The 22,055-nt window shown below is 37.8% G+C and overlaps 5 protein-coding genes across 7 annotated transcripts; 2 read left to right on the forward strand and 3 right to left on the reverse strand.

Moving 5' to 3' along the window:
• The first annotated feature begins 61 nt into the window (after positions 1–61).
• Positions 62–8,019, forward strand: SamDC (S-adenosylmethionine decarboxylase). Of its 2 annotated transcripts, XM_046619457.2 has the most exons (7): positions 63–399; positions 1,581–1,667; positions 5,589–5,715; positions 6,661–6,763; positions 6,880–7,163; positions 7,356–7,376; positions 7,570–8,019. In XM_046619457.2, the coding sequence occupies exons 1-7, from the start codon at positions 251–253 to the stop codon at positions 7,870–7,872; spliced, it is 1,074 nt and encodes a 357-aa protein (XP_046475413.1). In that variant the 5' UTR covers positions 63–250; the 3' UTR covers positions 7,873–8,019. The 2 variants fall into 2 exon arrangements, with proteins under 2 accessions (XP_046475414.1, XP_046475413.1); XM_046619458.2 differs by lacking the exon at positions 7,356–7,376 and having other exon boundaries at positions 62–399.
• Positions 8,020–9,617: 1,598 nt separating this feature from the next.
• LOC124215734 (transmembrane inner ear expressed protein) lies at positions 9,618–12,432 on the reverse strand. The gene is made up of 2 exons (XM_046619469.2): positions 11,668–12,432; positions 9,618–11,599 (listed from the first exon to the last, which is right to left on the reverse strand). Exons 1-2 carry the CDS (start codon positions 12,020–12,022, stop codon positions 11,424–11,426), a joined length of 531 nt encoding a protein of 176 aa, XP_046475425.1. The 5' UTR covers positions 12,023–12,432; the 3' UTR covers positions 9,618–11,423.
• A 241-nt stretch (positions 12,433–12,673) lies between these two features.
• Positions 12,674–16,300, reverse strand: Arpc2 (Actin-related protein 2/3 complex, subunit 2). The gene is made up of 7 exons (XM_046619460.2): positions 16,009–16,300; positions 15,307–15,400; positions 15,097–15,196; positions 14,644–14,830; positions 14,331–14,551; positions 14,052–14,253; positions 12,674–13,932 (listed from the first exon to the last, which is right to left on the reverse strand). Exons 1-7 carry the CDS (start codon positions 16,080–16,082, stop codon positions 13,905–13,907), a joined length of 906 nt encoding a protein of 301 aa, XP_046475416.1. The 5' UTR covers positions 16,083–16,300; the 3' UTR covers positions 12,674–13,904.
• Positions 16,301–16,741: 441 nt separating this feature from the next.
• Positions 16,742–19,525, forward strand: UQCR-C1 (Ubiquinol-cytochrome c reductase core protein 1). The gene is made up of 7 exons (XM_046619454.2): positions 16,742–16,902; positions 17,297–17,515; positions 17,639–18,024; positions 18,114–18,304; positions 18,395–18,564; positions 18,695–18,949; positions 19,057–19,525. Exons 1-7 carry the CDS (start codon positions 16,834–16,836, stop codon positions 19,195–19,197), a joined length of 1,431 nt encoding a protein of 476 aa, XP_046475410.1. The 5' UTR covers positions 16,742–16,833; the 3' UTR covers positions 19,198–19,525.
• Mob3 (MOB kinase activator 3) lies at positions 19,327–22,040 on the reverse strand. 2 transcript variants are annotated; one of them, XM_046619467.2, is made up of 5 exons: positions 21,771–22,040; positions 21,358–21,508; positions 21,024–21,251; positions 20,833–20,948; positions 19,327–20,747 (listed from the first exon to the last, which is right to left on the reverse strand). In XM_046619467.2, exons 1-5 carry the CDS (start codon positions 21,831–21,833, stop codon positions 20,574–20,576), a joined length of 732 nt encoding a protein of 243 aa, XP_046475423.1. In that variant the 5' UTR covers positions 21,834–22,040; the 3' UTR covers positions 19,327–20,573. The 2 variants fall into 2 exon arrangements, with proteins under 2 accessions (XP_046475423.1, XP_046475424.1); XM_046619468.2 differs by having other exon boundaries at positions 21,789–22,033.
• Between the last annotated feature and the right edge of the window lie 15 nt (positions 22,041–22,055).

A 22,055-nucleotide genomic window follows, 5' to 3' on the forward strand; every position in this document is an offset into this window, starting at 1 on the left:
GTTGGCGTATAGCTGCGGTGTAGAGAGAGAGGAATAATCGAGCGTTTTGTTGCTCTTTTTTATTTCAGTTTTGCAAAGTCCGTTGGTGAAGCCGGTGGTCATTTTTACGGAGCGGTCTCTGAGCCATTGAAAGTAGATAATCTCGTCGAATATCGAGAACGGCGAATTGACTCTCGTCTCTGATTGTTCCGACGATAAATATCAACTAAAATATACATACTTATTAACTTTACGCTTTCCGGAGGGAAGGATGGCGGCTAATACGGAGATCCGGACTGGCAGTCCTGCCGATCATAGCGGTGTGCAGTTTTTCGAGGGGGTCGAAAAGCTCCTTGAAATTTGGTTCACGAGTACCGAGGACGGCTCGGACAAACAGCGTGATCTTCGCAACATACCTCGGTAAGTATAACCACGAATCATCAACTGCAAAATAATATTACGGAATATCGCTGATCAGCCCTTTGCAGAAACGACTGGCGTCGCGATGCCTCGGCACCCGTCTAACGACATGGAGTTTGGTACATAACGTGTACAATATAATAATACGCGCAGATAACGCACACGCTCCACTCGCTGTCACAGTTCGCAAAAATTCACTCTGACGTAATTTTTTCTTGCCAATTTTCACGCGCTACTCGCGCTTCACTTTCCCCTCTCTGTTACTTCATCATATTTATCATGCACACACGTCGAGCATCTTGCGATCCTCTGTTGCTATAAAACGATGTGTAAATTAACCGTTCAAAGTCCCAAGAGCGCTAGAAATTATGGCAAAACTACAGTAGCGCAAATTTCTCCTCTGCCAATGTATTTCCTCTTTCCCTTTGCCTGTGACTATATTCAAAGTTTCACCCATTTTTCACTTATAGCCCGCTGTCTTACCGCATCTTTCCACCTTTTTTGCGCGCTGCGTAATCGATTCCCTCCCCAACTGTGTGCAAGATTGTTACCCGGTTTACGGGGCAAAAATCTATACATCTCACCATTTTTATACTATGTATGTATTCGTGTATACACTAGAGACAGTCTAACACGACTATAACATCGACTGTTAAATTCGCTTTACCAAACGTTAAAAATAATACCTCTGAAATATGTTTGTTGAAATTAACAAATTTCAGTTGAACAAAAGGGGGTTGGACTCACCGATACGTATAGTTCACACCGTCCATGGCGTTTTGTTATAATTCTTACAATCGGCTCTCCTCGTCACACAACCGGCAGCATATTTTCCACAATCGCGTACAAGCGTGATCAGTGCGATTCACATCCATACACTTTCGCAAATTCCTTTGCACAATGCACACACGTTTCGTTATAGAACGATTTATATATTATTGCACAAAACGCACGGGTGATATGTGATTGTTATATTTCTAGTTTAACACGCGAGTTCGAATGAGTCTATCGATTATTTGATGTTTTACTCGGTTTATTTGTACCCGTATAACGTTGCAGCGAAATAATTGTGACGGTACTGTGATAAAAGGCGAAAGAACAAAAACGTCGCGAACATAAATTCTTCTTTATACTGTGGTAGATTCGAAATTCACTAATTCACTTTTTATTATTATTCACAGGCAAAAATGGGAGAATCTTTTGAAAATCGTCCGATGCGAGATAATCAGCTTCTGTCAGAACGATCAAGTCGACGCGTACGTGTTGAGGTAATTATACACACTGGTTTATATCAACACATTGCGGTTTAAACAAAAAAAAAAAGTCATCCGATTATATTCCGTCGCACTCTTTGGCGTATATTTCAAAGTGTATTATTGCTAGTTTCACGTTTTTAGACTAAGCGCCTTAGAATTGTTTTTATTCACGATTTAGGTATCCTTCGTTCGGGTTGATTAAGAAAGAGAAAAACCAGTTAATAATCGCTCAACGGACGCGTTTTTCTCGTGGTAATTTGATCTCGTTACTCGGATAACAAAACGGCGTGCAAGAACGTGAAGCTGCGTTCGATTGTTTGTTACGATCAGGGGCAAATGATGGAAAAAAAAGAAGGCCGGGGAAAAAAAAGAGAAACGCCGGTATGCAATTCGAGCGCGAAAGACGAAATCGTAATCGATATACTCTCGCGCGAGAAAAATCCGACCTTTTTTTTTCTTTTCCTTATCTTACCAGCGTTCGTTATCTGACAATGAACGAAAAACGCGTATCAATCAAAGGACAGAGAGTTGGAGGATCCAGTTGACAGCATTCGATTCCCGCCGTTTGAACTTCGAGAATATTCAAAACGAACTGTACAGCTGATTCTGTGGGCGCGCCCTGCAGGCCAAGAGTGGAAAATTACAAGAGACAAATGGGCCGACGTTTTTCAACAGGTTAATACGCGCAACGCCACCTAAATGCACGCGTCTAGAAATTCGATATATAATACGATGGCCGACGATTGTAATTTCAGCCAGAGAAGCGCGGAATTGCTCTGTCAGTATCTTCCTTTGATTCTTTTCTCTGATTACGAATTCGGCCAGTCGAGTTGCTCGGGATGGAGAAAACACACGACGCGATTGTTTTTTGTTTCTCCGCGAATCGTCTCGAATGTCGGTTGCTATCGATCCACGCGATCGATTAACTCGCTTCCGTTTGTTTAAATTTCAATTATCCACCGACACGATTGGTGGTTTTGTAATTGGAGTAATTATTCGTCCGGTTATCGTACGAATTACGGTTCCCGGACGAATATACGCAGCGATTTGTAATTTATCCTCGTATTCGTAGTTCTGGTAGCATAGTTACACAGTTAAAAAGCGCAGTTCAAGCTAGAAATCTTTCGAGGTTGGCGATCGAGTTTTTGTCGAATTACCGTATCAAATTAATTAATTTTGACCGGTTAACAGCCTACGCGAGTTCCTAATAGATTAAACGAAGACGTCAAGAGATTAGAAAAATGAACCGAGAATGGCAATAATTTACAGAATTTACGATATCGCGACTTGAAGTAAAATCTTTAAATATCCTCTTATCAGAACTAATATAGTATGTCGCCTCAGCGTGAAACGTGTATGTACATACAAACACGGAAAGTTTATTATTAAGTGAAACTAGCAATGAAATTATGTGTATTAATAATGAAATCGGAAATAAAACTTTTTTGAACCTATCATTTACCGGATATCTATATTACCAATTTTCACATTCAGTCGAAATTGCACAGCTGTAGCAATGGATTGTATATTAATTTTAGTCATCCCAAAAAGAAAAATATTCGTTAACAAATTTGCTCCAAATAAATCGTATCATTTATTTGATAGCGAAGACTATTACGCACTGCTTGAATGGAGGTCAAACCATAGCACATATTTCAGATAACCGCGAGAATCTACAGTCAGATAGATTAGTCGTCAACGATCAGCACTTTTGATAATCTCTTCTTGCAGGATATTAAATTACATTTTTTTTGCTGAATCAGAATTGTAATACGACATCTGTGGCTCAACCTTAAGCGATTCCATCTCAAAGACGTGCATCCGTATTGTAGGTCTTGATTATAATCTTCTTCTCCTACACTAATGAGAAACCACCTCTCAACTTAATGTCCAAATCTAGTCATTTATAAAAATACAGAAATTATTTTTACTGATAGAAGAAGGCATTTTATTTATTGAGTTGTGCTCAGCTTATCTGTCTCGACTCTGCTTGTGTCTCCAGAAGTTGGACCACGTGTCCATCCAATTACACGCTTTTAGCGAATGGTTAGCACATCGCTTTATCGAATCAGACGCCACAGGTCGCAGTTTATAGTAAACGATCGATAACCCTACATCATTTACAACCATTTCTTTGTTACAAGTTCTTCACAATTCTGATCTAACTCTTGTATTTCCTACGATTTACAAAAATTCTCAAATCAATCATCAGCATTTAATTAATAAAAAGAAGTCGATTTACTCGTGGCTCAAATACTTCAAAATTCAATCGATGTAGCACATTCATTTTTATCTTCAACTTGTTTTATTCATGATCCAGAACAAAGTGCCCTAATCAACTTATTCAGCACTATTTTATTACTTTTGAGTCATTATATAACACGCATCATTTGGTATATGGATGACTTATTCCTGAGACTTTTTTTTTAATCATCTGCTAGTTGACTAATCAAAATCCTGCATTTTAATACGAATCACATTGAAAAATTGGGAACTGGGAGACGATACCTAGTCTTAAGGACTTTGATGGGCCGTTATATTGCAGAGATCAATACCAGGTGGTGAGGGTAAAGGTTGCGCCTGCCATCCGCTCCCACGGTACAGTCATTAACGCGATATTTCTCCTTCCGCAAATCACCCACTCGATGCAAGATTACTCCTTACCTGTTCATTTCTCGAGTACTGCTGAGATCTGCAGTTATCTTATTTGTGTCCTAATTTTCATATTTTTCACAAACGATGATTCATTTCACAGAATTCCTAACATTTTGGACTTTGCTTCTGTATAAGACAATGCCTGCAATAAGGTCTGGATGAATGACCGTTGCTTGAACAAACTTGCTATTATTTATACTTTGATAATGACCCTGTGCACTTTTATCTCTCTTCTTGGCATGATCTCACAGCAGATAACAGGCTCTCTATTCTCGCACAGGCCAGGGTTGGACATTGATCCAACAGAGTTTGCCGAGTAGATCTCTTTATATACACATTTTGTAGCCTTAAATTGTCTTCGTCCTAGCTGTAAAAGATGAATAGCTTTAACGATTGTTATATTGATATACACAAAATTTGTTCAAGATAATCTTGATCAATTAGTAATGTGGATTATTTGTATAAACATCATCTATTTACTGCGGTATTTAAAGTTTTTCTAGTCAATTAATCTTTACAGAATATTTGAGAGCAGGATTGAAAAAAATTTTAATTCACAAAACTTTACAATCGATCGCGATAATTTTTTTTAAATATTTAATTTATTTAAATAAATGTTTTTATCTGCAAAGCTTGTCTATATTCTATACAGTTTCGCCTGTGTATTTATATTAACACGGAAGTATAGCGTAACTCGACATACCATTGATGATGGAGTGAGCATTAAAGAACACACTTGGCTTCCAAAGAGAGAATTTATTTTTAGCATAAACCTACCCGTCGCTAGATGTAGACAAACCTACCCGTCGCTAGATGTAGACAGACTTTGAATGTCATTGCCACCAAACTGTTGTTTTGAAATGAGAACTATTCCGCGTTTTGAAATCAAAACATCACTACAGAAATATATCTTGTTTAATTTGATAGACAAGCGTCCAGACAAATCTGTGTTATTCGTGTAGTTAGATGATTACTGGTAGCTTAGGTGCAATTTACCATCGCTGTAAATAAAATTGTCGCTATGATTTTCCGGAGTCAATTCATCGTGACTCTCTTAGCAATTCCATTGAGTGGCAAGGATGCCTGTAACTGTAATAAATCATCAAACAATAAGGTTTTTATGTCGCCACTTATGTATCCTCAAGCCTACGAACCACCCGTTAAGCTATTAAATCGTCTAAGAAATAATATTGAATGATGAAAAACAAAGCTACAGACCTTAGAACGTTAAAATTGATGTTAAAATAATAGATTGAAGATTTATATTAATCGTTACAGCGAAAGCAGTATGTTTGTGTCAAAGAGACGATTGATCCTAAAGACCTGCGGAACCACGACTCCCCTCCAATGCTTGGAGCCGCTTCTGAGCCTTGTCGAACAATATACAGGATTTGATGAAGTCGAGGTGAGTTGACGTCCGATCTAACGATTCTATCAATGGCTCGGATTAAATTCGAAAAAATATTTTCCAGCTACCCGATTGTCATCAGTATCACTATCATCACGTCCCATCAGTAACAGTAATTTCATTTGTTTCGTCAATAATTTTACCATGATCGTACAATTGACTATGCGTCTGTGTTTCTCATTCCAATTCGAGCACGCTTTAGGAAACATTGTCATCCGTATCGCACCCGGCTCAGGAAAGAAAAATAAACTTGAAATATTGGGAAGAGTTGTAATTTTCCTTGCATCGTGTAGGTGGATATACTTAGCTATATAACTTGACCTAGTGCACGGCTAAGTGAAGCGTACATATAAGTCAAAGGTTGCTGGCGTACCTGTTGGTTTATTGATCTCTGCTAGCCGCACCAAAACCTTTCTGTATATATAAAAAAAACTACATACGAACAACGTCACCCATCCTGCATTATAAGATAGCATCGTCGATGTACTTCATTATCTCAAATGTATAATCTCCCTGTGTTCTAGGTGCTGTACCCAACTCTCTATTTGAATAGGATAATGTTACTCCTGTTCAGATGATCACCCCAAACCCATGATAAACTCTTAGAAGCATAGTAATATGCTCTTTTTGCGTATGATGAGAAAAATAAACAAAACTGAATACACCGATTCCTCCTACATATATATTTTGAATATTATCATCGTAGAATCGTCGCTGTTTTTATTTTCGTTTAAATTTAGACCAACGAGCAAATTTACGCTAATTTCTTAGAATACCAAAGGGTATGGAGTTGAGGTCACTCTTAATTGCGGCTTATAATGCGTTATCATAATTAACGATGCTATGTTTGAAAATTGAAGCACGTACACGTATAGAGTTTGTCACAAAAAGAAAAAAGAAAAACAACAACCTGAATTAATCTTATCATTTTCTATACTTTAGGATGTCTTTTACTCACGCAAAAACTACAAGAGACCCGAGCTTCAGATTTCGCCGCATCAAGCTTTCGAAGAAGAAGTTGCTCTACTCGACACCTTCTTCGAAGGTGGGTACACTTATACTTTTGTGTTTATCGTCCTGAAATCCTGATCACCTATTTATCAACTTTCCTTTATTCCAAGCACTGGCACGTGCGCTACTCAGTACTAACTTTATTTCCAGACGGCGAAGCCTACTGTCTCGGATCTGTGGACACGGATTGCTGGTACTTATACACTTTGAACAAAGAAAAATGCTCGCAGACGAAGAGCGACCCAGATCAAACGTTGGAAATTCTGATGACACACTTGGACTCAGAAGTAATGTCTATATTCACGAGGGACGTTTGCTCATCTGCTGCTGAAGCGACTGTCAAGTCAGGAATTGAAAAACTTATTCCGAACATGGTCATCGACGACTTCTTGTTTGAGCCTTGCGGATATTCCATGAATGGCGTTATGAAAAGTGTAAGTTTGATTGACGTTTTTATAAGTGGATAAACTTTTCACTTTTGAATTGGCAAAACACGTTTCAATGTTTCATTATTTAATTTTTTACAATGCGCTAGTCAAATAGTTTAAAAAATAAACGTTCTTTTCAATGAATGCGAAAAGGCCTGACTGAACAAATTTTCTGACATATATTTTTTTTTGATTTAGGGCACTCCAGAACTGCCCGAAGTGAGTATTATTTACCCAGTCGTTATTCATGTCCGTAAACCGACAAGCTTTGAAGGTTTGCGACACTTGCTTAAAAGAATGTAACGTAAAATTGATTTTCATTGCTAGTTGCGCATGCCAATTGTTCCCTCATTCATTGTCGTTACTTGTCTACGACAAGTTTGAAATTAAATTACAAGGAACGTTGTTGCAGGGATGTTACATGACAATTCACATAACACCAGAGCCAGATTTTTCCTACGTGTCGTTTGAGAGCAACATTCCACAAGCGTCTTACAACGAAGTGATTTGTCGTGTGCTGGATACGTTTAAACCTGGTAAATTTGTCGTAACCGTATTTGCGAACAAGGAATCCGTCGCCATTGATACTCCTAAGGAACTAGATCAGGCCGATAAGCTGAGTTTTGGTGGGGACTGGCTGTGCCACGATGTACAGTACTGTCGTTTCAAAAATTATGACCTAACTTGTGCATTCTACTCAAAATTCCCAAGCTGAGGGTTCATCGACGCCTCGCTTGTCTGCCATTCGCATCAGACATGCAAGGCAAAAGAATCTTCATTCGCCAGTCCCATCCATAACTTATCCTCAATCCCAAAGCCTAACAATACGTATCCTACAAGTAGATATAAAGGCACTAATCAGTCAACAAGAATAAAATATCTCTCACCACAGTCTGCAAAACAGTCGTCAAGATCTCCGGCGACAATTCCACGACCCACAAATGGCAATACGCCAGCTTTTATTCCCACCGTAACACAAGTGTCAAATAAATCGGCAGCTCGCTCAAAAGTCTATCGCAAGGCTTCGGTGAAACCCCAGGAAGATCTGAATGAGAAAAAAATAATTCATCAGGCACGCAGTTTTTCAACAGATATTGCACGGTCCGAAATTTTTGAATATTCAAGATGTTATTCGCCCGATGAAAACGATACGTCGAAAGAAATCTCTTCTCCGAATGATACTAAATTTAAATGGAACGAAGAAGAGGTACACATTACCTGCAATCCTCTCTCCACGCCGTACCCATATTCAACTCCATGTCACAAACAGGAACGCGTAAGAGTAACGCCGGCTCAGGAAGACGAACCCAAAGCACATAGCTGTGGGAATTTCTTACCGATTCTGTCTCTCATCCCCCTGACGCTTGTCAGTTTTCAGTATCTGAGTCCTAAGATGAAATTCTCATGGTGGCGTAACAAAATTTCGTGAAGGCACGCCTAAAGGGACAAATTATCGCAATTGAGGCGAACAACACGCATTGTTTGGTCGAATTAAAAGGTAATTTGTCAATTCGTTTGAAACCTATTACCTCCTAGTTAGCACTCAGTCCTCGCCAAGTAGACGAAGCCTGTCTCATCGTCACGTGTCTCTTAATCCTGAGCCAGGGCTCCACGTCTACCGAGCACGGAATTTATGTAGTCAGATGTAAATTATAAATGCATCGTTCTCAGGACATTGTTTACGATGATAATGTTCATTTTCTGTAACAAAGAGGTAACATTCTTTTGATCATGAAATATTTTGTTCCTACATGTAATAACGTGCAGCTAATCACTGATGCGTCGAAAAGTTTATCTTACTAAGCAAAGCAGTTAGTATATATCGATTGAATATAATATCGTACCTTGACAATTTCAATTTCTTAATGCTATTTGAAGAAACTGTAATGCAAGTGAGAAAAAATTGTCGATGTGTAGAATAATTTTTTTACTCTGTCTTGATTCAAACAATTCTGTTACTCGCCGAATACCTCGTTATATGTATGAAAAATGAGCAATATCAGCAACAAAGAGATAACTGCAAATGTGTATCTAATATAATAATTCTGTGCTCACGGTATATTCCATATTATTGCATGCCATGATAAAATTATAACGTGGTATATTACATTTTAAACTAATAAAATTATTCTTAGTCTGATTGTCTGGATAACAATGGTATCGTATCGAGTAAGCAAAAAAAAGTTGAAGCATAAATAAAAAAAAAAAAATAAAATAAAAAAAAACAACAGCAAGTAATATGTACGAGTAAAAGAAAAGAGAACTTGTCGAATCATCAGTGCATGTCGTAACAAGTAAATAACTGTTAAAACTAGATAATGTTGTAACTAGTTAGTAAATGCAGTTCGTATCAAAGAGACCGGATGTAAATGATGTGTTAGTTTTCCGTTTTAAAACTGTTGAAATATTATGTACAATATGTCTTGCGCGCAAAGGTTCTTATAGTCTTTTTTGTTCCTCTTATATTTATTTATATACATATGTATTATGTATACACACACACATATATGTATATAACTACATATATATATATATATCCATATCTATATCTACCTGTTAATTATTTTTATAATTATAAAAGTTATAGAAATCACAGGGTACAGAAGCGACTACTGGAGATAATTCTTTATTGTAATAATTCTTTATTGTAGGAAGGAGTAAATTAGTGTAACGAAGTAATAACGCCGTCAGCATTTTAATAATAATAACAAAGAAAAAATAAATAAATAAAAAACTAATCAATCGTGTCCCTAAAAACGAGCGAGTGCTTTTGGAACGATGCTTCCTATTATTGAAATTGTCATACCTAATTATTTGCTCCTTCAGTCAGCTATGCCACAATTTTATGCCCTTATGAACGAATTCCGGGTGCAAGATTTGGTAACTTTTATTTATTTATTTTTTTTCACCTTTTCTCTATAGACACGATTTCTTATATCAACGTTGTTACAAAAACTTTCAGAGCTTTTACGACTAGTCGACTCAAGAATGCTTGTTTAGTAGTAAAAAAAAAAAAAAAACCTGATATGGATGAAAATGGCAAGGGATTTGACAGGTAAATAGGAATCTAGTCCTTAATCGTAGTTTTAGTATACGCGATGACTATCTACGATATTTGAAAAGGGCATTTAATTTTTTGTTTTTAGATTTCATATTGCTTACTTAATTTATAGAGTCTTGATCTGCAGTCCCTTGTCATGTTAGTTTTAACTCGAGTAAGTTTCATTGTAAACTGTACTTGTCAAATTAAGATGAAATATAGAAGATATCATTTCATGAATTGTAGATAACGGCCCAGTTTTTCTACTCGTTAGTCATTCCAGTGGATGTAAGAGAGCATGCGATGTCTGAGCATTAATCATATGAGTATGTCATTCGTGAATTGGAAGTAAAACGATGATTGTATTGTACCGTATTGTGCGGTCGTTAGGATAAATTTAAGCTTGTCTTCTGTTAGCGTACCAAAGCAGACGGTAATCCATGTAAAACATATTCTACCCGATAATAGACTTAGACTGGCGGTTTGACATGTATTTTTTTTTGTTTTCTACGTTTATTCTATTTTTTCATTTAACTACAATAATTATTACCTTACATTTCTCTCAATTATTATGATAATATTTTTTTTATCACCTTTTAACGACACCTATTCACATTTGACAGTAGGAGAGATTCGTCAAACGAAATGCCTACGTTGGCGTTATATTCTGCTCTCTTTGTCTCTGAAATCACTGAAAACACAAAATAACTAATAACACTGATTCTACTTCCAGTAAAAAATAGTCAATATGTCATAGTAGTAGCGACCGATGAAAACTCTATGTTGAAACTTAAAATACTGCTAACGCAACGGTCGGCGACTAGTCATTATATTCTTAATCGTAATCTCAAAACAAGCTATCAACCAACTAGGTTTTCGATTCGAAAAATCGACAGCTCTGAATTTTAAAATAAGAATAAAAAAAAAAAAACAGTGAGAATTAATAATTAGAGGAATGCTATCATTATTATTAGTGGTTAATTATTATTATTATTATTATTGCATGTGAATTAAATTAACAGAAAATAATTTGTGTATTCTGTCTTTAAAATAAAGATTATATTTACTCTGACAATCCGTTCTGGCTTTTAAATTTGTACCCATTTCTTCCAAGATCAAAAGTTGTAATTGTAGAAAATTTACACTACTCTTATTATTTATACTGTTTTGCAATAATCTGTACAGCAATTTTTCGTCGATGTAGAATCTTCTTGGGAGCAAATTTTTTAAATCACATTGCTCAATTCCCTTGGCTCGTTTCGGGCAAGTCGCAAATGCACTCCGTGCAAAATAGCATTTACTCTTGCTCTGAATCCACGCGTCGGCTCATCGTACGTCACTTCTTTCTGTTGTCTCTGCAACTCAGTCTCGGCATCAAATCTCGCTCGTACTCTGTCCAGAGCTGAGTTAAGAAAACGTTATTTTATTAATAAGGCAATGTATGACCAAGTGATTTGACTGTTTTGTTACCTCGTTTCAAGTCCATTTCGTCCATCTCTTCGTTATTTATATTTGTTAATTCCTTCCTGAACCGCCTTGTTATTTTGTTCCTAATATAGTCAGCCTCGATCTCCTGCTTCGTCCGAGGAACTCTAAATCTTATGCAGCAGCACAGTGCTATTATGATAGTTAACAAAACGGAGAGAACCATTCCAGCTAATTGCCATACCCGAAAACCAGCCACGGTTTCATCTTCGAGCCATTCGTTCACGCCACCGTCGCCACAGTCTCCATGCCTTATCGGCACTTCGTTCGGAGAACAGGGTGGCACGGTCAACGTCGAGGAAGCGGAGCTTGGCATTGTCAAATTTGTTTCTTTGTCCATTGAAAATTCGGGTGAATTTTCTATCTGTTCACATAATACACTGGGTCTTCGTTACATTGTGTCGATATATCTTGACAAAATCTTGGCTGCTTAAATTGGTAAGTGAATAACTATCTGCACGGAAAAACCCCTGGCAGAGGACTTTATTTTCTTTTACAAAAATAAAATTCGTTGAAAAGTGTTCTATTAGTTGGCACAGTTGTTGCACGGGGGCATTTAGTTCAGTGTATTCCGGACGAAAAATCCTATCTCACTGAAAATGTAGAATGGGTTTGTGATCAAGTTGAGTGGCATGGAGGGTGTGGCATGGCTACTAATGAATATTTCCAACTGGCACTCCCTAATTTACTGCTTCGCATGATTCAACCTATTCTTTGATCAAAGATCAATATCTCCGTGACTCCGAGGAGAGAGTTATTATTGCCATTATTAAGTTTATGTCGTCATTGGAAAGTATTAGCGAACTTAAAAAGGGGCTAAATATTATTTGTTTGTTTTGCACTGCATTTCGTTATTTGTAATATTGTTTTTATTACCTTATAATAATAATTATTATATAATAATAATAGGTAAAGATTGGAAATAAAAATAATCATTTGTTACAAAAACAATGTACTATGTTACGCGGGTACGACGCAAAAAACTACGTCGTTTAACGGTATCCACTTCATTTTTTTATTTGTTAAATTTCTTGATTATCTGTTATCGTTTCTTTTCGGTCTGAAGCTTTCTGTTTTTAGATTATGTACTAGTTTCTGTTTTCAATTTCATAATTTTATAATTACAGTAGATAGGATCAGGGTAAACCACAACATTTTTTCCAGTTCCAATATTACCTGGCGTCACTAGTCCGTATTTTCATTACAGAGTTTTCCTAAACAGGAGCTAGAGACGTCAGAGCGTTTGTGCGATACAGGATAGTCATGTAGTTTGATCAAAATGAAACCACTGAAAATAGCGAATTTTCAAACAGTTCCCACACATCGTCACTTTGATCGCAACAACTTGGATGCTACTTTGTCTAAATGACTAGCGAGTAGTGCTGACGTATGAGAAAAGGTTTCGATATGCAAAAAAAAAAAATACCTTCTTTACAATAGTCAGGAACAAGTTTTGCTTTCTGCAATTGGAAAGATCATCGTGATGATGAATATTATTGCAGAATTTTGTAACTCAAATATTCCAACTCAAATGTCCCAAACGTCACGTATTCGACTTCCTATTTTTTTTGCTCCATTTCATTTTGAATATGAGTCAAGGTGTTTAAAATTTCCTCGTTCAAATTCTGATTTTGAAATGCACTATTTCAACTACGTTAAGACTGAACACTTATCATTAACGTTGCTAGTTCGAACTCGGGTGCTGTTGTAAAATTAGTTTTAAATTAAATATGTTCATACATCAGAATAAGTTGGCTCAAAATGAGAAACTAAAAGTTTAGTAAAGGTTATTGTAAATATCTTTAGTTAAATTATTGAAAAAGAAATGCATTGAAAAGTACTTATACACAAGAAATTACTCGAAGTTAGGCATGTTAAATGCAGTAGAAGGTACGATGGCAATAATTAATTAATAGTTAAAGACGAAATTGTAAATATTAACGGATTACACAAACAAAAATTACAAGAATCTACTACGAATTGTTGTACACTCAAACTATCGCCTGTCTAGCCTGTATAGCCAAATACTATAGCATAAACTCGGGCCTGTGGGATGGGAAGCTCTTGGCTTACTAATTTTATTAAACGGGACCGTCGCTTCAAGGACGAATCATCTTTTTGTTTTTGTATTCGTGGACCTTAGATGACGACACAAGGTAATTGAACGTCCCTCGTTCATCTCTGTTTTAATTAGTATTAACATTATCGATTGACTCGTAGGCTCATTCCTTCCTAATGAACGTTCGACCTCTGCAAGAAGACAAAAATAAGTGAAAAAAAAATTAGCAAAGAGGGTCGCAATTACGGATCAGAATTCTAGGTAAACAATTGCTAGCGATTTTTTGTCAAGTACTGTAATTTATACTCACGTTATGGTTTTCTTTTCGATGTTTTTAGGCTCGGGTCTCGCGCGGTTTAGTACTTTGAGGAAATCTGAGGTCTTGGCACGCATTCTTGAGTGTATGTACGCCTTGCTGCATTTGATGTGGTAATGCAGGTAATCTCTGAACATGTGAATCAGGTCGATGGTGTTGTCACGGGCCTCCCGATTCGTGTGTCGCGGAAACAGCACTGCCGTAGAAAGCATATAATAAGTTGTCGAATGATAAGTAACGAGCACTTGGAAAAGCATTTCGAAAAGTACTTACCAAAAGTAATGTAACCCACATTATCGCCGACCGCCGCGTCAGAATCTTGAAGCTCCAACGGTGGCTCCCGATGACTGAAGAGGACTTGTGGCGCGGTGTGACTCGCCCGTCTCCCTTCCTTGAGTTCTTGTAGAAACACTTTGCCGATAACTATGTCATCTTCATCTTTGAACACTGTACTAAATACCACGGTTACTCTGTCACTTTTGGCCTCTACGTACCTGGAAATAGGAGGAAAATGAATTTCTCCTGACTCAACGAACTTGATTTCAACTAAAGCAAAAATGGTGTTACGTTTTGTTACGATACTCACAGTGTTTCCTGATCTCGATATTGTATTACTGCTCTTTTATGGCCTTCCTCGCCTGCTTCTTGGAAGTCAAAATATTTTTCAAATACACTTGCAAAACAGTGCCTTTTCAGCAGGCCAACATTTTTGACCAACGCTTCCCAATCCTCGGGCAAGTTCTCTAAATCTATCAGCAACGACACATTGTATCCTTGGAAAGAAGATAAATAATTTGTTATATTCATTCACAGGGCACTGCAAAGCGTAGAATAACGAGTGAGCCTTGATGTACAGGAAAACATCCAAAGAGATAGAAATTAGTCCACAATATTAGTCTTTTCGTTTTTTTTTTTTTTTTTTTTTAATCAAAAGCAATATGATAGAAGATTTTTTGCTAAATCAAAATAAAGGAACAAGAGTAACAATCAGCACCACGGATTTTAAACAAATCATTACTCTGGAAAAATTGCAACTCACCATCCTCTTCGGTAGTAAGTAAAGGGCCATACTCGCGTTTGAGCAATTCGTCAGCACCATGTTCTTGTAACTGCATGTAAAACTTGAGCGAGATACTAATCTGTGTGGAATAAAGATACGGATAAAATGAGAGTGCAGAAATATTTGCATGTGGACTAGTTTGGCAACGATACGATTTAAGTATTCGTCATTGACTGACAGAATACGTACTCTAATTTTGGTTTTGTCGCCTCCAACATTGGAAATGTGGAACAAAACTCCGTCAAAGTCAGCTATTTTGACATCTATCGATTCCGGTTTATGCCTGTAACAAGAAAATGAGCAAATATGTATCGCAGTAACGAAATGCAGCGCTTCGCGTATTAACATGATCCCCTTGTGATTCAAACGGTCATGCGGTAGCATTTAAAGTCTCAACATAATGAACGCTCCAATTTGAAAGGTGTGAAAAATTGTTCTATTTTTGGAGCTTCTTGATATCAGCACATCAGAGTGAAAATGTGGGAGGATGTGGTCAACGAGAGATAAGAGTTTGCAGATCGGTGCGTAAAGTAGGCGAGTTGGGAAAGAAAAGTTTTGATCACTTGACAGATTCTGTCAAAGCCAGTAAGTTTAGACAGGGTGAGGTTAGTCTAGGGTCGGGCCTGACACTCTGTCATTTGCGATTCCTAATCGCAAGTTTCCCCGGGAAGTGAGTTAAAACGGTTTCTCGCAATTAATCAGATAAGGATATATAAAGAGCCGCGGTATATCGAAAGCGAGACACCGCCCCAACCTCAAAGTTAGTTTGATATGGATAAGAAATAAAAAAAATAATAATAATAATAAAAAAAGGGAATTAGGTGAATGAAACGAATGAACGGTTGGAAAAAAAAGTTATTCGTATAATTTTTAACATCGAAACAGACTTACCCAGCCAAGGCATTCTTTATTTTGTTATTTAACGTTTCCTCTATTATCCTATTGTTGATCTCAAGTAAGATCATTATTACGACTAATATTTTTATTATTAGAATATAATATGCTATAATACAATAATTAACAATTATATAGTGCTGTTGTAACCATGAATACCGAATACGACGGCTCTGACTAATTTCTAATCTTTCCACTTCGACTGGGTGTAGTGGGGTTCGGATCCTCAACCGCTCCAGCGGCAGGAAATCCGCGTTAACATTGGAGCTAGGCCGGCCCCTCGAACCCTCCTGCGGGAAAAGAAGTGAACAACAATCAATTCCTCATCTCGACATCCCCCAGGCAGCGCTCCAAAAGTGAAAGATGGCCGACCTCAAGGCGGGTGTTTTGAAATTTAAATACAAAATTAACCAACAATCTCAAACATGGGAGCGTTGACTGAATTAGATCAAGTCATAGATGAAATTACAATATATACATATATTTCACACGCCAGAGGCCTGGCAATGGAATCTAATCAGAAGAGAACGAATATAGCGCAAGAATTTTCAGAAATTTTTTAATTTACATTTGACAGGCGTTTTACTCTGTGAAACATGACAGAATTTATTTAGCGCCTAGATCGAACAAATATAATCACCTGGCACCGATTTCTTTTTATTAGCTTTCGCTACTACTCACAGTCAGTTTGTGCAAAATCCACAAGATGACGTTCCGACAGTTGAACACTTAGAAGATCGCGATACCTCGGCAAAGTGGTTTGTATCGTTTAGATCCTCGTTCTTAGTTCGTGTTTCATGGTAGACACCACCAGACCTGAAAATGGCGACTCGTCTGCTAAGGATTAGTTCCGCGCTGCGAACTTATTCGAATAAAACCAGTCACGTCAAGGTAAAATCATCTACCTGTCACTCCTCGCAACGATTCGTCGATGTCTCGCCTTATGCCGAGCACAAAATTTTTCGGAAATCTTTTACGGGATTACTCGGCGAGCAAAACCGTTCTCGACAGTCAAATTTTGTTTCTGCTTCAAAGTAGTATCCCCTTACGTAATGTAGCTCACAATTTATTCATATTTACGGCGTCAATTCGCACGAGTATCGCTCAAGTTATTCTAGCTTCCGATCCTGAATCCAATAATATACCGTACCGCCGATGCCACGATCAATAATGGGTGGAAAAGAGATAAGAAATTAACGTTCTTGCCATACCCAGTGTTTATTTTAGAATTCAAAATTGGCAGTCTTCCTTTTTCTGCAAAACCTATAGCTCATCCCCTTTTCAGATCTCCAAGCAATGGAGGTCCACTGCAGCATCGCTTCAGCAGACATTGATCAATCAGCCTGCCACGAAGACCACGACCTTTGAAAATGGCATGCGAGTTGCCAGCGAAGACAGCGGCGCTGCTACGGCAACCGTTGGGCTGTGGATCGACGCCGGAAGTCGGTATGAAGACGACAAGAACAACGGAGTTGCTCACTTCATGGAACACATGGCTTTCAAGGTAGGGTTTTAATGGATAGAACGTCCGTATCGGAAGGAGCATAAACCTGAAGATCAGCATTTTTTGCATCTGTGCAAGCTCCGTGCGCAATTTATTTTTTTAAATATTTAACATCTGTTTCAGGGAACTGCCAAACGCTCCCAGACAGACCTGGAACTGGAAATTGAGAACATGGGAGCTCACTTGAATGCCTACACGAGCAGGGAACAGACTGTGTTCTATGCAAAATGTTTGTCCCAGGACGTGCCAAAGGCGATCGAGATCCTGAGCGATATAATCCAGAACTCTAAGCTAGGCGAGAGCGAGATTGAGAGAGAGAGGGGAGTGATTCTCAGGGAAATGCAGGAGGTGGAGACAAATCTGCAGGAAGTCGTGTTCGATCACTTACACTCAGTCGCCTACCAGGGAACTCCGTTGGGCAGAACCATTCTTGGACCGACTGAAAACATCAAGAGCATCACCAGGAATGACCTTGTTACCTATGTCAAGAATCACTATAAGGCCTCAAGGTATTATTATTGAATATAACTGCATTCGGTTTTCCAAACTACACACGTATTCAAGAATTCTAGTAAACAAAGTTTACTGTTGTGCACAGGTGCGTGCTGGCTGGTGCAGGCGGCGTTGACCATGCGCAGCTCGTTGATCTTGCTAAGAAACACTTCAGCGGTTTGGATAACAAAATCGAGGGAGAAATCCCACTAATTCATCATTGCCGCTACACTGGATCAGAAGTCCGTGTCCGTGACGACAGCATTCCTCTGGCTCATATAGCTATTGCTGTTGAAGGTAGCAAGATCAGATAATTACCTCAGACTTTTCTCCCAAAGTGTGAAAGTCCGTGCGCAATTTTTGATCTCTCTGATCGTGTAATTTAAGGCGCGGGATGGACCGACGCTGACAACATTCCCTTGATGGTCGCCAACACTTTGATGGGTGCTTGGGATCGTAATCAGGGCGGTGGAGCTAACAACGCTAGTAATTTGGCCAAGGCCTCAGCCGAAATGGGACTATGTCACAGCTATCAGAGCTTTAATACCTGCTACAAGGCGAGTTTTCAATTTGCTTAGTTGTTTAACTGAAGCGGAGTGGTGGTTTACTCAAATATTGGTTATTGAAAAAAAATTAGTAATCACCATCAAGCTAGTCTGTAACAAGTGGGATAATATTCTCTTACAGGATACAGGACTGTGGGGAGTTTACTTTGTTTGCGACCCAATGCAGTGCGAACTAATGCTTTACAATATTCAAAACGAATGGATGCGTCTCTGCACTATCGTCACTGAACGCGAAGTTGAACGGGCCAGAAATATCTTGAAGACAAACATGCTCCTTCAATTGGACGGAACTACCGCGATTTGCGAAGACATTGGCAGACAGATGCTGTGTTATAACCGTCGCATACCTTTGCACGAACTTGAGAAGAGGATAGACGTATGTGTCGATGATTATTTACAAATCGATAAATTTTCACTATCATAAAATCGCAAGGGAACAGTTTTGTGTTTATAACATATTCTGCTTTTTGTTCAATTCCACAGAGTGTTACCGCAAAGAACATTCACGACATTGGTATGAAGTACATCTATGATCGTTGTCCCGTCGTCGCAGCTGTTGGCCCAGTTGAAAACCTCCCAGACTACACTCGTATTCGTCAGTCGATGTATTGGCTCCGAGTATAAACGTATGGCCAGAGTCGCGAGTCGCCACTAATAACGTAACTCTTAGCCACATGCATATATATCACAGTAAAATTGTAGAATGCAGTATTGATTGTATCAAGTACGTATGCTAATCATTTTGCGGTGAAGTTGGACTCAAACAAATTGATACAATTTTACATGTTTACTGTGAGGATTAAGCAAAATAGTTTGCTGATGTATGTATGTACATTGTCTTGTTTAAATTTGAATGTCATGTAGTTACAACCCTTCGAGAAATTACGTCGCATTTCGTCATTAACTCGAGACAGTGTATGAATATATTAAATAGATATTTATATAATTGAAATGCTGTTGTCAATGTCACCCAGCTATAAATGACACAATAACGATGAATGTAATCTTCCTCAAAACCACTCCAATAAATTCCTTATAATTTATTATAAGAAAAATTTTCATCTGTTGCAAATTACTTCGTAGGATTAAAGTTTCGGCAGTCGTAATTATTTTTGCAATCTTGGTGAATGAAAAAATCAATTATATTATGTATAAGTACATGTATATTTGTGCGTTACATCACGATAATATGAGACTGATACAAAATGAAATACCCCCAAAAGGAAATTCATATTTGAGAACGTAGGAAGTGACGAAGGAAAAAAAAACTTACAGTTACAGTACTATTAGTTTTTGATTCAATACTGACTAGAGTAATTAAGTTGATACAAATCAATAACAATAAATCACTGTCGAAAACAACAAAATGACACTAACAATTTCAATTGACAAAAGGCAAAGCGAAGCGCAGTAAATACTAAATGCTTAATTATACGTAAATGCGAAGATAGTATATCAAAACTTTAGTACATCAACAATATCACGATTGATGACCAATTATTATGCATTTATTTATTATTTTGCATTGCCAAGATTTTTTAGGTTCACAATTCATTAACTTGTATCCGTTATATATTTATATTTTGAAACTAAAGGCTAAATGTTGTACTCTCCATTATTTACGTCTGTTATTATTGCATGATTGTTAGATAATATAACAAATGATTCAAATGACACAGGGGGTGGAAATGGCAAATGCATAATGACAATGGCTTCGATTATTGCTCTTGAATTCATTATAAATGATTGTGACATGGTCATATGATAATTCATATTTGGGAATTCTATATTCCACCCGCATTAATCTTGTTTTTGTACGAGTACATATAATACGTGAGAAATTTTTAGAGTATCTTGCAGTAAAAATGAACAAAATTGTTCTTATGCTTTTTGATTGAGTTTCATCCTATTCATTAGAACTTATCTACTAAACTTGAGATTTTTGAGTGGGTGGTAATAAATTAATTACCATAATTATTGTATTTACATTTTTGGACAAACTACCTAGCATTAGTGTTGCTAGCAGGAGTACCAGCGTGCGTTGGCGATGACAACGGATCTTTACAAACCTTGGACGTCATCTCCGCTAGTGGTTCCAATTCTTTCGTATTCACCAGCTCAAACTCTGTCACAAAATAGTAGAAATGCTTGTAGCATGTGTTCACATGAGCTTCCTGAAACAGAGAAAAAACAATTCTTGATGAGTGTGCCACAGGTGATGATCATATATATTAAAACACGACAATCGATGGAACTTACGGCTCCTATCGCAACGATTCTGTCAAAATGATGAATGTAAACATGGACGAAAACTCTGAATAAACGAGTCAGTATCTTTCGGCAGAGAGGTACAAACGTTTTAGGGAAAGGAATATCTGTGAGCAAGAAAAAACATGGTTTCAGACGATTATGACGCAGGGTTTGGAAGGAACGCTGTTAATTTAAGATACCTGTAGACACAGGAAATATTGTCTCGCAGTTTATCTGAGCCTCTATCCATTCCATGAGCAGACTAACGTATTGAGGAGCAGGCAAAACTGTTGGCTTCTTATATTTATCACCGTCAGCCCATAGGTATTCAAACCTCGCACCCCCACTCATCGTAGGGCAAGAAGCGGAGTCGCAATACTCCGATATCGTCCCATAGATGAGATTGATTCTGTTAAAAAAGTCTACCACTGTAACAAAAACAAATTACAGGAATTTAATATCGCTAATGTTAGAGATTGCAATGAGATATGAATACTGTAAGAACTTATTGCCAGTACATCGATGCATACATACCGTGTACCGCTATCCAATCGTTCAGATCTTCGCCCGGTGGCAATTTGACTACCGATCTCAAGTTGATTCCCGAATTGAGAGAAGCTTGCGCTTGTTTGTGTAGAGAGTACCTCAGCGTACCATATGCAAATTTCTTTTTAGGCCTGAAGGTCTGAAAAGATGTGCAGATAATTTTCTATTGAGATTGAAATTTTTACAGATCTGGGGTGAGGCTGCCCCAGAAATTTGCAATGCAAGCTTAGAAAACGGCAGAATACATATTATCAAAGTTTGCCGGACGTAGAGTGTACGGAAATTATTAAAGGCCTAGGGCGGAAAGGTAGTTTGATAAAGCGATGTTGATTGCGGTCAAAGTTGAGGGTTTGAGGTTATGCTAAAAAGCTGTCAAAATAGGATATCTGTATATTTACTACCTCTAAACGCCGCGTTACCTTTCCTTTCTGGAAAAATTCAACGAAGCCACTTAATGCAGCCATCTTTCACCAGTCGTGAGTGTACAAGTAGCAATAAGTAGTTAATTAAAAAATACTTATGCCAACGTTTACGGCAGGAAAGTTTCGGAAATTCATTTGACGTCGGGCGGAAGGAAGTTGAGGTTGATGCCTCAGCAGTCCCTGATTATAAAGTACTATTATAAGGCTACATTGGTGTGCGTGATTCTTGATTCCCTGGAAACTGATATCGCGACATGCGCGACG

This window comes from Neodiprion pinetum, chromosome 3 (genome assembly GCF_021155775.2).
Source record: "Neodiprion pinetum isolate iyNeoPine1 chromosome 3, iyNeoPine1.2, whole genome shotgun sequence".
NCBI classification, from domain to species: Eukaryota; Metazoa; Arthropoda; class Insecta; order Hymenoptera; family Diprionidae; genus Neodiprion; species Neodiprion pinetum.